The sequence below is a fragment of the Rhagoletis pomonella genome, unplaced genomic scaffold, assembly GCF_013731165.1.
Source record: "Rhagoletis pomonella isolate Grant_MI unplaced genomic scaffold, Rhpom_1.0 Rhpom_scaffold_00021, whole genome shotgun sequence".
NCBI classification, from domain to species: Eukaryota; Metazoa; Arthropoda; class Insecta; order Diptera; family Tephritidae; genus Rhagoletis; species Rhagoletis pomonella.
In genome coordinates, this window is record NW_023458575.1 from 662,089 (window position 1) to 675,305 (window position 13,217).

At 38.7% G+C, this 13,217-nt stretch overlaps 1 protein-coding gene across 1 annotated transcript in view; it reads left to right on the forward strand.

Moving 5' to 3' along the window:
• The first annotated feature begins 751 nt into the window (after positions 1-751).
• The window catches only part of LOC118749581 (serine-rich adhesin for platelets-like), a 64,465-nt gene continuing 51,999 nt past the window's right edge, over positions 752-13,217 (forward strand). Inside the window, exons 1-2 of the mRNA XM_036484389.1 lie at positions 752-2,038; positions 9,086-9,102. Of these exons, the coding sequence (XP_036340282.1) occupies positions 752-2,038; positions 9,086-9,102 (1,304 nt within the window). The remainder of the gene's footprint in view (positions 2,039-9,085; positions 9,103-13,217) is intronic.

Consider the following 13,217-nt stretch of genomic DNA (forward strand, 5'->3'; position numbering starts at 1 on the left):
GATCGGATTTAAACCAAATTTATATGGGACCACTTGTGAGGTAACACTTTTCCTTTGAAAAAAAATTATATAAATTAGTTGACGTGGTCCAAACCATTCTTGTTTAGGCGCGTCTGCTAACACCAGGCGCCTAAATACATGCTATGTACTGCTGCATGTGCAAAAATTTCCTTTATGCAACTTAGGAAATTTTTGCACATGCACTTCTCAACTGCCAAGTAATTGAACTTTCTTAAGTTTCAATAAGATGGCACTTCAAAGTATGCTCGGCCTAGTCTGATGCATCCTCCGGACACTGCTTCCGGAGCATATTGCGGACTCTGCATGACTTAAAACCATGCAGAGGTGGCAAACGAACTTTGCCATTGGCCACAGTGCCTACCCACCATTTTTGAACCAATAAATATTTTTTTTTATAAATACATACATGCTAATACTGGTCTCCCCTCTCACTGAGTTATTCTAGTCCACACAGCATCTCATCTGAGTTTTTTTCAACGGACTCAACCAATCGTCACCAGCATCACGTTCGTCCACATAGCATCACAGCAACTGCCACAACCAACGTGCCACAAGAGCCACAGCAAGCGTTTTTTTCTTTGGTTTTTGCTACACAAGCAACGTTTTGGTTTGCATCACAGCATCACGCTTGCATCACAGCACCACTACTCACCACAAAACCACCCAACCCAAAACTAATAGTACGTAACTTTTTACACCTACGGACATAACTACGAGACTCATTTACAGAATGACTCGTTTCTCGGCTAATCGCGCACATGCAGAAGAACGCGCTGATAAATTCACGGTTCTATGCCGGCTATGCGGCGGAGCGCATGGCATTCGACTATGCCCCCTTTACCGCGGCAAAGCGGTCGAAGCAAGGCTGCGTGCAGTCCTGCTGCATAAATATTGCCCAAACTGCCTCTCGCCGTTCCACCGCCTCGACATGTGCAGCAGCACGGATCGATGCCACCGATGTCGCGAAAAGCATCACACCTCGCTCCATCTCGATGACTGCGAAGACCAAAGGCACCCAGCGAACGCGATCAACGACGGCGAGAGCTCGGACGGGGCACTCTCTATCGACGTTACGGAGCAGACGAAGTCGTGGGCGCAGCAGGTCGAAGAGGATGAGTTAGAGGGGTCAGAGAGGACAGACTCTTCCCCACATGAGCGACAAAAGCGCAACTCTGGAACTGGCACACCGAGACCGTTAGACAAGTTACAACCACGCGCGGGCGACGCGGAAACTCGTTCTTTCCGCTCGCCAACGCGTGCACAACACAACTGGCGCGACGCGGAAACTCGTCCTTTCCGCTCGCAAATGCGTCAGCAATACAACCGACGCGACGCGGAAACTCGTCCTTTCCGCTCGCAAACGCGTCAACAACACAACTGGCGGCAACACGGCGGCGCGGAAACCAGTCCTTTCCGCCCGGCATCACGATCGCCACGCAAGCCAAAACGACACGACGGCGCGGAAACTCGTACTTTCCGCTCGTCTAAGCGATCGTCTAGGCTACGCAAAGCAGCACCATACCACAAAACGCGCACAAACGACAGCAACATCAATAGTCGTGCCTTACAACGCGCTCCACCGACCGGCTTCCGAACGGGCCGCCTAGTGCAAAGCGCCATATCAACGCCGATCATTCGTGCGCTTATCCCCATCGCGCCGACCGCAATAGTGCGGATTGAAGCAAGGGGCCGCCTTCATTTGGTTCGCGCAATGATTGACCCTTGCGCACCAAACTCATTGGTTGATTCGGAACTGGTGAGAGATCTCCAACTGGAACGCAACGGATCCGGACGTCTGCAGCGTTGCACGGTCACCATGCGAGGAAGATACAGCAGCTCCGACCGCATTACGACCCAAGCAGTCGTGCTGGACCACCATATACGTCTGAGTCCACCGTCGAACCTGGACCCTAAGGTTGCGGCCCCGTTCCAGTTCATGCGCTTGGCGGATCCGCAATTCTTCCGCGCGTCACCAATACGCCTCACACTGGGCCTCGATCTGCATGCGCTGATGATGGTGAGCGGGACCCCCCATCCACCGTGGGCGGTCTCCTGGTCCAGGCGACCATATACGGTCTGGTTGTTTCGGGAGCCTGCCAACCATAAACGTAGAGATTAAGAAGACAAAACCACACATACACACACACTCATCACACACATACCTAAAAATTTAAATAAAAAAAGTGCATTGAAATTTCAAACCACGTCTGTTTCAATTAACAATGTCCTTTTCTCCACAGCCTCAGATGAACCGGTCGCGACGAAAGCGTTGGCGATTAAGCAGCCCCGCGCAGTACAAAATCCGCGCTGCATATTATAGTTAGTCCTTAAGACTTTCCTCACGTGCGTGTGACGGTTGAGACGCGACTCCTTTTCTTTTTCATAGCTTGCTTACCGCAAGGGGGCCGGTATGTTTAGGTCCGCGACCTAAATATATTGCACCACCCTAATCCGCGTTTTGTCACTTGATGTAAGAGCACACAAACACATACATAAGTTACGGCTATCTTTCCAGCCGCTAACAACAAGCCCCACTGTACGGTAACTTATTGGAGGGGAAACTTAACGAAAGTTACTGTGCGGTGGGCTACATCCCTTTTCGTTTGTTGGCACTTTTTCACTTCTTAGAAGACAGCAAGGAGATCACGTCAGCCATCACACCACGTTCGGTAAGCCAACTCTTGTGAGCCACACTATTCAACCTCATAGATATTTACAAATAAAACGATTTTTAATTTCACTGCACTAAAACCACTGTGTCTTTTATTTTCTCCTATTTTCGTTACACTAACTTTACGCTGGTGCGCTCCATCTTCGTGCGACGCCACCTGCGTAAATAATTCTCCTTTTTGGGCAGTCGGTTAAAAATAAGCATTTTCCAAATCAAACTCTTTTAACGAGCAAAATTAATTTTTTTGAGCAATCATATTTCAAGTAACTCGATTAATCATCGTTTTGAATAATCAAAATCTTGATTACGCGAGTAATTGATTAACCGCATAAAAGATTAACTAACTTTCTCGAATAATCGCACTGCCCTAATATGTACATATGTACGTATGTATATATTTATACGTATTTTTCATTTGAAGGAGCTACATACATATGTATATACTTATTTACGTCGTATGTACTACACAGTACGTACTTGTTTGGCATTTTATTTTTAACTGACTTCACAAAAAGGAGCAGGCTATCAATTCGTCGGAATATATATTTTTTTATGTATGTTACCGCATAACTTTGGACAACGTTAACCGATTTCTATAAATATTTTTTTTTTAAAGGAAAAGTGTGACCTCACAGGCGGTCCCATACTAATTTAAATCCGATCATTGGATCATGAAGAAATTAAAGATTATCTTAAATTTTTATATGGGAATTGAAGTCGGTTTAGTTTTTTGCTTAAAAATTACTTGTTATTAATAAGAAAAATATTGAATGTACATACAAACATACTTATAAAAACATTCGTTTGGAATCAAAGCAAACTCGAAAGAAATGAACAAAGTTATTCAGATTTCAAATGATTTTTTTTTTTTTGAGTTAACAGTAATTACTTAGAATCTGATCAATCAGAATCTGACTAATCAAATTATTTTATTACATTCGACTTTCTCGGGCAACACTGGCCACAAGGCCTATCGGCAGTCTACCACTTTTGTGGTAGTTGTACCACTGAGGGCGTCACAATGCGTCGACTTTTAACATTTTCCACATTTCTTCATTGTAAGTGCAGAAAGGACCATATGTACACATATGAAATTTCATTACTACTTTTGGCCGCAGCTTATATGGGGACGTCCCACTGTGCGGCGTCGCGGCGCCACAAGGCCCATCGGTAGTGTGCGGACTATACCACTTTTGTGGTAGATCTATCTCTTTTTTTTGCTAAAAAACCTTAAAATCTACCACATTTTAAAATAATTTCTTATTTACAATGTGGACAATTTTTCCACCCCCAAATTTCTGTTAATTTTATGTACTATTGTGAATTAGACAGTGTGAATGCGACATTTCCGCTAATTTTTGCATTCCATATTCTAATTAATTCGTGTTAGTATGTCTATTATGGGTCAACACATGGCTAATTTGCTAATAGTGCTCTACACCGTATGTATTTGCTTATGTAAATGCTACTTTTCTGATACGTTCTAATATACTGGACATACGAGTATATACAAAAAAAGTAGCATTTACCTATGCAAATACATATAGCGTAAGAACGCTGTAAGTGCTAGGGTCAGTGAATTGACGTAATTCGGCTGCGAAACCAATAGCGTTAGGCCGTCTGCACACGGGTCGTATAGCTTTAGACGCGTAGTATATGCTACATACGAAAGTTGTACGCTTTGATGCCGCACACGTGCATTTAAATGGAGGGCTGTATACGAGTCGTCGCTTCACGAATTCGTAAAAGCAAGCTAGCTGCAAATCGCTTGGCGTACAGCAGTGCGGGTACCTAGGCGTACGTACGCTTAGAAAAGAGAAAGAAGAAGAAATTTGTTTACAATTTCCCATGTGGGTGCTTGCATTTCATAAAAAAAAACGATAAAACAACAAAATTCGTGCAAAGAATAGAAAAATAACTGAAAATTAATTAAAGAAATAATAATTTTGCATCACTTAACATTTTTTGCATTATACTTTGACGCTATTAAGTTGCTTCGTATGCAGATCTTGAGGCGTAGAGGAATCATTGCTGCAAACAAAATTTTATACGCGGCTAAAGCTATACGAAACGTGTGCAGACTGCCTTACCGTGGAAACACAATGCCGGCAAACGGCGAACTCACCACAGCGAAATTACCGCTGTCTAAATTAGAACACCCGCCGCGGCATATGAAATTGAACACAGCCAAAGCGAAATACGAAGTTCGCTCGGCGGCGTTTCGTGGCGATAGATTTATTTCTATCGCTCTGCTGGGCGATGGCGGCAGTACATGCCAAAGGTGGCCGTATGTTTTTTTACTTTCAAAGATTTAGAAGAAAACAGCATGTAACACGAATTATTTTTGATGGTTGAAAAATACAGTGAACGATTCGTTAAATCTGGCTTAAAATAAAATAATTTATAATAATTCCCCCTTGCCTTATATTTATATTTAGTTTCATTTCATCATTTCTAAATATGGTTTCGTTTTTCAAAATATGGTCACCTCACTTATAAGTGCGACGAAATGGTATCAGCTGTTTTCGCTACCGCTCTAATTCTGTTAAAGTTGGCGAAATAGCAGGGCGAACGGTGAACGACGGCATAGCCCAATTCGGCAAACTTCGCCGTTCGCCGGGTATTGTGTTTCAAGCATTAGAGTGAACTGTATGGACAAATTCGTGATACGCCTCAACTACTTTTCGTTGATTTCAACTCACTACTTTTACATTGTGATTTCCAAAAATTCTTCTTTATTGGCGCTGCAACCACCTAAGCGATTTTGGCCGAGTATAGAAAAGCACGTCAGTCGTTTCTCTTCTGTGCCAACTGACGCCAATTGGAAATGCCTTGTGAAGCCAAGTCCTTCTCCACCTCGTCTTTCCAACGCAGAGCAGGCCTTCCTCTTCCTCTGTTACCAGCATCGAGAACCGCATTGAATACTTTCAGAGCTGGAACGTTTGTGTCCATTTGATCGACATGACCTAGCCAGCGAAGTCGCTGAATTTTAATTCGCTGCAATACGTCTATGTCGTTGTAAAGCTCATACAGCTCATCGTTAAATCGTCTGCGGTATTCGTCATCGCTAACGCGCAAAGGCCCATAAATCTTGCGCAGAATCTTTCTTTTGAAAACTCTAAGAGCCGCTCATCAGATGTTTTCATTGTCCATGCCTCCGCGCCATACACCAGCACAGGCATGATGAGTGACTTATAGTGTGATTTTTGTACGACGAGAGAGGACTTTGCTTCTCAACTGCCTACTCAGTCCAAAGTAGCACTTGTTGGCAAGAGTGATTCTCCGTTGGATTTCAAGGCTGACATTAATATTGGTATTAATGCTGGTTCCCAAATAAACGAAGTCGTCTACTATTTCAAACTTGTAACTATCAACAGTGACGTGGGTGCCAAGACGCGAATGCTCTGACTGTTTGTGTGATGACATAAGATACTTATTTTGTCCTCGTTCACCACCAGACCCATTCGCTTTGCTTCTCTATCTAATCCCGACAAGGAAGAGGATGGTTCCGTATGCAGAAGTCCACGTAAGTGGGAAACACGTTTGACTGCCATATACCTGGGAGTAGCCAGAAGTGATTCTTGTGTGTACGGTTCAAATCGCAGCTCACAACGTTCGGATATTTATATCCACGTATCCTCTAGCGACCAAACACCCGTTTGGGAGCGAGCTAAAGTGAGAAGGCGTAAACTCCGCGTGCGCTGGAAATGGCAATATATGTACGTGTCATAACCTTAATTCATAAAGGCCCTAACCACCACTTTTTTCGAAACTGCGTTTTTCACAGATTTTTTTAGTATGTATTTAAATACACCTGCACTCAAAATTTTAAAGCGTTAGTACCAAGAACAATGGAGTTACGTGCTACTTTTTAAAAGCCCTACTTCCCCGTTTTTGATCCTCGTGTAACCGACTTAAAAAATGGAGGGGTATCATTTCGTCGGAATATTTTTTTTACCTTCCTTTTATTAGCTCGGGATGTAACTATGTAATATTGATGCGCCTAAAAGATGCAGCGATTTCTATTCTCAAGTTACATACCTGATGACAGTACGAATGGCAATTATAATAGGGGGGTTTTAGTTTCTAAAACTATAATTTTATTTTATTTATGTTACGGCAGTTTAGATCATTGGATCATGAAGAAATTAACGGTACTCTTTAAATTTTTATATGAGAAATGACGGCGGTTTTGTATTTGCTTAAAAATTACTGTTTTTTTGCTTCTGTGAAATAAAAAATTTGTTGGTTAGGGCCTTTGTGAATTAAGGTAACGATATGTAGATACATAATTGTTTTTTATTTTTAAATACAAGTATTTTCGTTGAAAGTGAAAATTGTAAAACAAATTATATAAACACACACATTTCTTCGGTTAAGCCTTGCATGACTTTGGGACGAATTAAAAATTAGTCGTAATAAGCGGGCTAAAAGTTTATTATTTTAGTAGTCGACTAAGAAATTCTCGACAGGGTAGTAATACATATAAAGAATGGACACGAAAAATTTTGGTGAGCCGAAAATCATTATAACAACATATTACACAACCTAAGAAAAAAGATTTCTGTTTTATCATCTTCTTTATTAAGCTAACTATATTAAACAAAAAAACTTTTTTCAATTATCTTCATTATAAACAAAATGGCGCCATTTACATTTGAGCCCTCTCATTAAGCTATGGACACCCGTTTTTGTGACGGTATCTGCTGCTCTCTGCCAATTAATTTCGAAATGCTACTAATTTTAGATGTCTTCTTTCGTTTTTAACTATTTTCTTTCTATAATTTTCAACGGGTCGCCATTGTGAAGAGTTTGATGGGTTATGGTCCTTTTGAACAATATCTACCCCATATCTGACATACCAGTTCATGGCAACAAGGCTGTAATGGCTCAATGCTAACTCGCGTCAGAACAGAACTGAGCCTTTATGTTGCTTTATGAACGACAGCAAACGTTATTGCAAACACTTTTTCATATAAATTTCTTGATTTTTAGAGCCCGTGATCAGCGTTGCCATTTTAGCCGTTTTCCGGCTAGATTTAGCCGGTTTTGATAGCAACTAGCCGGAGAAAATTCGATCTAGCCGGCAGCCGATTTGTTAGCCGGTTTGTAAAAAAAAGTTTGCCGTTTTTAGCCGATTTTACTATTTGCCTAATTTTCAGGTGCAAAAAGTAAACAAGTTGTTCGAAAGCAATAATGCAGACCCAATGAAGATTTTTAATAAACTCAATGTTTTACTTTCGCATCTATGCTCCCTAGTGGTTATTAGCGCGGACACATTTGATCCTATATGCTCCCCGTTGGAACCATACCTTGCTCCATTTCCTCAGTTTTATCACAGTTTTGAAGAGTATTTAAAAACAAAAGTAAGCACAAACGCTTTTGACCACGAAGCCGAGAAAATAATTCGAGAAAATGGTCGCTATTTTATTATCACTTTAATAAAGGAATTACGCCAACGCCTCCCTACAAATATTGCCACACTAAAAAAAATTGACTTTTTTCGGTTGGAAATGCATTAAGAGTAATTAAACCAAAAGTATTTGTTCAACTACAGCAACAAAAACACAAATATAATGACGACGAATAAACATCCATAGAGATGCAATGGCAACGGTTAACGTTACATACCTGGAGTAATTTAGACTCAACTGTAAAATTTTGGGCCGAAGTTTATCAATTTCGAAATGCCCTAGGAGAAAACCCTTTTGCTGACCTTGGCAACCTAGTTTTTAGTTTTCATGTTTTGCCTATAAGTAATGCAGAAGTAGTAGAGTGAATATTTAGTTCAATGAATATAATAAAAACTAAGCAAAGAAATCCAATGTGCGTTAAAACGTTAAACGCTATTTTATATATAAGATACGGTTTAAAACGTGAAGAAAAATGCTGCCATAATTTTACTGTAGATGACGATCTCTTAAAATTAATGAATTCAGGTGATATATACAATAGTGATTCATTTGATGATGAGGAATATACACTCGATATAAATTAATGGTGTTAACTAGTATTTCGTTTCTTGCGATTTATTTTTTTGCTCTTCGTGCCACACTGGCAGAGTGCTTGCCACACCAAGTATATATTAGGCCAAAAAATAACAAAAACCAAGGAGCTTGTCCAACATTTTAAGCTTGAAGGCATCTTGGACTTTATTTGTCTTCGTTGCATTATAAAGCTCAGCGCCCCGAGCCTACTTAAAGATTGCTTCGACGTACATATGTTTCCTCGTCCACACATACTTTTTCTTGCTTTTTACACAAAATTTTCTCCGCAAGCTCACACTTCGCCGAACATATTTCGAAGAATACGTAGAAGTTACAAAAAGTAGATAAGCGAAATTAATAACGACAAAGTACTCTATGAATGTGTATACTTACTTTACATTTACAGTTAGCTTTACGCAAGTGGTGAGTAAATATAATCGACTAGTTTTTTTCGTGTCCATTCTTTATGTAAATATGTATGTATTTCAAAGTATTTTATCTTTTATATACTAATAAAAGACGCGATAGACTTGAAGATTTTGCATATTAATACCTACCTTTATGTAAATCTACCACATTCTTTGGAATCGACCTCAATTTTTAAGGCTTTTCTACCACAAAAAATATTTATAGTCCGCACACTGCCTATCGGCATAAATCTTTAATACATACTTACATAGATACTCATGATTTCATGCCACATTTATGCCACCCGTGTGCTCTTAGTTCGATTACCGCAGCTGGCCACAGTGATGGAAAAGTAGGCACAATAGTGCCATTTTTGCCGCTTGCATTCACAGAGGCACTTTTGGCACAATTCATTTAGTTTTGGCTCAATCATATATTATAGAAATTTAGCATAATATGCCAATATATAACAAACTATCACATATAAGTAATAGATCCGAAAAATTAAAATTAAGATAATTTAAAACGGAAAACAAAGGCCATTATATGAAATTAATTAAAATTAATCAATGTAGAGAAGAATAGTCAAAGCTGGTCAAAATGTCACGCTGCTTTATAGGTAAATGAGTAAATAGCTATATTTCAATGTTTTCCTCCTTCGTAATTGAATATTGAGCCGTATGCATAAAAATTAAGCAACTGCTTTTTCTTAAAATTTCACTTTAATTTATTTGAACAAATCAAGTGAAAGATCCGAATTTGTATAAATTTCCAAAAAATAACAACAATTTTGATAAATTATAAAAAAAACTCCCGCGCATAGCGGAATTCATTATCAGTTTCTAAGTGGAGAAAATTATATTCAAACGTGTTTTTCTTCTCAAATGTTTTATGGTTTTATTAAAGTAAAATAGACGCGTGGATTTAGTGCTGATACACATCGTTTTTAAATCAAAACTTGGTAGGCAAAAAGGAATTTCGGTCGAATTTTTATACTAGGTATGGGGCTTTTCCATGCAACAGCCTTGTAAATGAAATGATAGTGTGCGCGGGAGGTATTTTCACGAACCAACAAAAATATCGCCAAAAAAGTAATATATGGACAAAAGTTCATTAAATGCAAGCACAGGCAAATCAAAATTTAAAAAATCATAACCCTAATCTACATTTCTAATCCGATTTTCATTATCTTTGGGTCAAAATTTAATGTAATGATATATCCTCTTTATCGAATTTTTAAAATAATGAAAAAAAAAATAATCAAATGAAGCTGCGTATTTGATTGAAAATCTCACTTTTTTGGACTTTGACGACAAAATGCAAATGGTCGCCTGTAGCACTAATAATTATCATTGAAGTCGCTACAAGTTATATATTTTGGTAAGAGGCACATCAATACCCTTCGAGCTGTAAGTCGCTTACGTTGATTGGGAGATTTTTTCATTAGATATTGAAGAAAAGCTACGAAAAGTACCAAAAAACACTTTTTTGAAAAAATCTATCCATTATCCGATAATTTTAAAATAACGAATAAAATCCGGGACAAATGCAGGACACTTGGAAAAAAGCAGTATATTTTCAGGATTTTTAAATTTGAAAAATTACGCAGGACCGACCTTTGAAAAACAGTACGGTCCTGCAAAAAACAGAACGGATGGTCACCGTAGGTATACCACACCCAGCGGTTTTAAAGTCGTAATAATTCTTAAACAATAAAAACGATCTAGTTCGTTTTCTCAGTAGCTATAAATTCAACGTTGCCGTTCAGATTAGCGCAATTGAATAAGTCCAGCTTTCGACTAGGGATGTAAAACAACATCGATGTATCGAGCAACATCGATGGTCGTGGCTTCAAACATCGATATTTGTCGATGTTTTTACGAATCCGATGTTAAATCAAACCATCAAAGATGTTTCTTGACTATTTTTTCACCATTTCATTTTATGCGCGCTTTAAAATTTTGTGCCAGCGATTAATAAGTACTTTCGTGGAATCATGCCCAAGTATGTTTCTTTAATAAATTTCCATATTACATTCAATAAATGTTGATATGTTTACGTATATAAGTAAGAAATACTTAAATTAGTTTATAAGTAGCCGCGGGATTTTTGGTAAAAATAAACTGCAGATTCAGATTCCTCGTGTCCTAGTGCCCCCAGAAAGGTCTTTTGATGGTATATATATTTGCATTTTAATCACTTTTAATTATTTTAAATACTGCACTACGGCTTCCAACTCCAAATTGAAAAACACGCTAAAAATCGCCAACGTGGGAAAACAGAAATTAATTTTCTTTATACATACCACTCAGACTTTTAGAAAAACTTGGTTTCATCAATTCCCCAGCCGACTGCCGAATAATATGATCCAAGGAATTAATAATTATTATATTATTTCAGTGTACTTTAAAAATACTATTTTTGAAGATACATATATATATCTAATTCTAATGTTGTGGTACTTTCATCTCCTTTTCGGCACTATTTTTGCAGTCCATTAGGCACATTTTGAAATTTTGAAATTCCATCTCTGCTTCGCCACATATCACTACTTTGCTTTGAGTTTACTTGCCAGCCTGTGTCGCTGACTGCTTCGGTCTTGGTCTCCACTTTGCTTATCTCTTCGCATACACACGTTCATTTTTGTTTAGCGTAAGTTGCCCTGCTGCTCATTATTTGTTTGAGCGTCGCCGTGTTAAGTTGTAAAAAGAATTTTGAAATCGCACCGCTCTTCGTAGTCGTCGGTGGCGCGCGATGGAGAGTGAAAAATATGCATGTTTCATTTATTAGAAAAGAAAAAAGATCAAATATTAATTAATTCGTCCAGCAAGGAAATTTTAGAAAACACAGTGATTTTTTCATACTGGATATGTAGATAGCTATTGCAATTGAAAAAACAAAACCAAAAGTATAAAACCCTAACAACCAAGCGTACTAACGCTTAAACTAAATCATCGGCGTCCATTGTCACCACAGCTGAAGACTCTGTCGCCGCCTCCTCCGTGTTCATCGTTGTTTCCGAAGTCGAATTCGAAGTTTTACCCGTTGTCGTCTTCGTCTACGTTTATGTTGTTCTCGCCATCGTACCTCTCGCTCGCGACATTTTATACTGTGCATAATCATAATAATTATTATTAGTTGTTATTGGCTTTCGCTGTTACTGGTGTTGTTGCCACATTTGTGATTACATATGGATGTATATTTAAAGCAATAAAATTGTACCATTACTACAAAAAAAGTTATAATAAAAATTTTAGAGAAAAGACAACACTACGTAGACAAATAAGTGAGGCGATCAACAAAAGCAGAAACACTTACAAATAATAAGAGGAAAAAATTTGTATATCAAATAATACAATCATACAAACCTATGAATATCCGTAGCCATGTGCATATGCTAAATGCCTCTCTTCTTTGTCGCTGAATAAATGATTTATAAGTAATTAGTGCAAAGATGAAGAGTGTAGTGTGTGGTGATATTCATACATATATATGTACATACTATGTATGTATGTATGTACATACATGCATTTGGATGAGAGATGTATTATAATGCAAATTATTGTGCTTATGCATTTAAAATAAAAAGTTCAATTTAAACAGTGATGAGTATTGTACTGAGGCTTTCAGTTTGTGTTTGAGTTCGTGCAGTTTTTTAAACCTACAATTGTAAAATAGGTTTGAACTGATTTCACTAAAAATGTACTTGTTCCTCCATCCAACTACTTGGCTTCACTTTTTCTATCATGAATTCTGCTAATTAAAGATACATATACCTAGCCACGGTCTAGTGGTGTGTAGATCACCATCATTAGTGCCGCATCGAAATGGAAGTAATCAAATCAATGGATTTTAGCAGTTTTTCTGCATTTTGCGAGAACTTGGATAAATCTACGAAAAAAGTTGCAAATTCTACCACTGCCTCAGTAACGGGATCAACAGCAGGCATAGTACAAACCCCAACAGAAAACGGTGCGGGTGGTGCAATGACTACGTTAGCAGCGCCACCCCCTTTTCCAAGCTACATTAACGGCAACGGTAACAGCCAGAATTTTGAGGTACTAAGATAGTATTATTGCAATATTAAGTAGGTAATTCGGCCTATGTTTGTGTTAGTTACGACAAAAAAA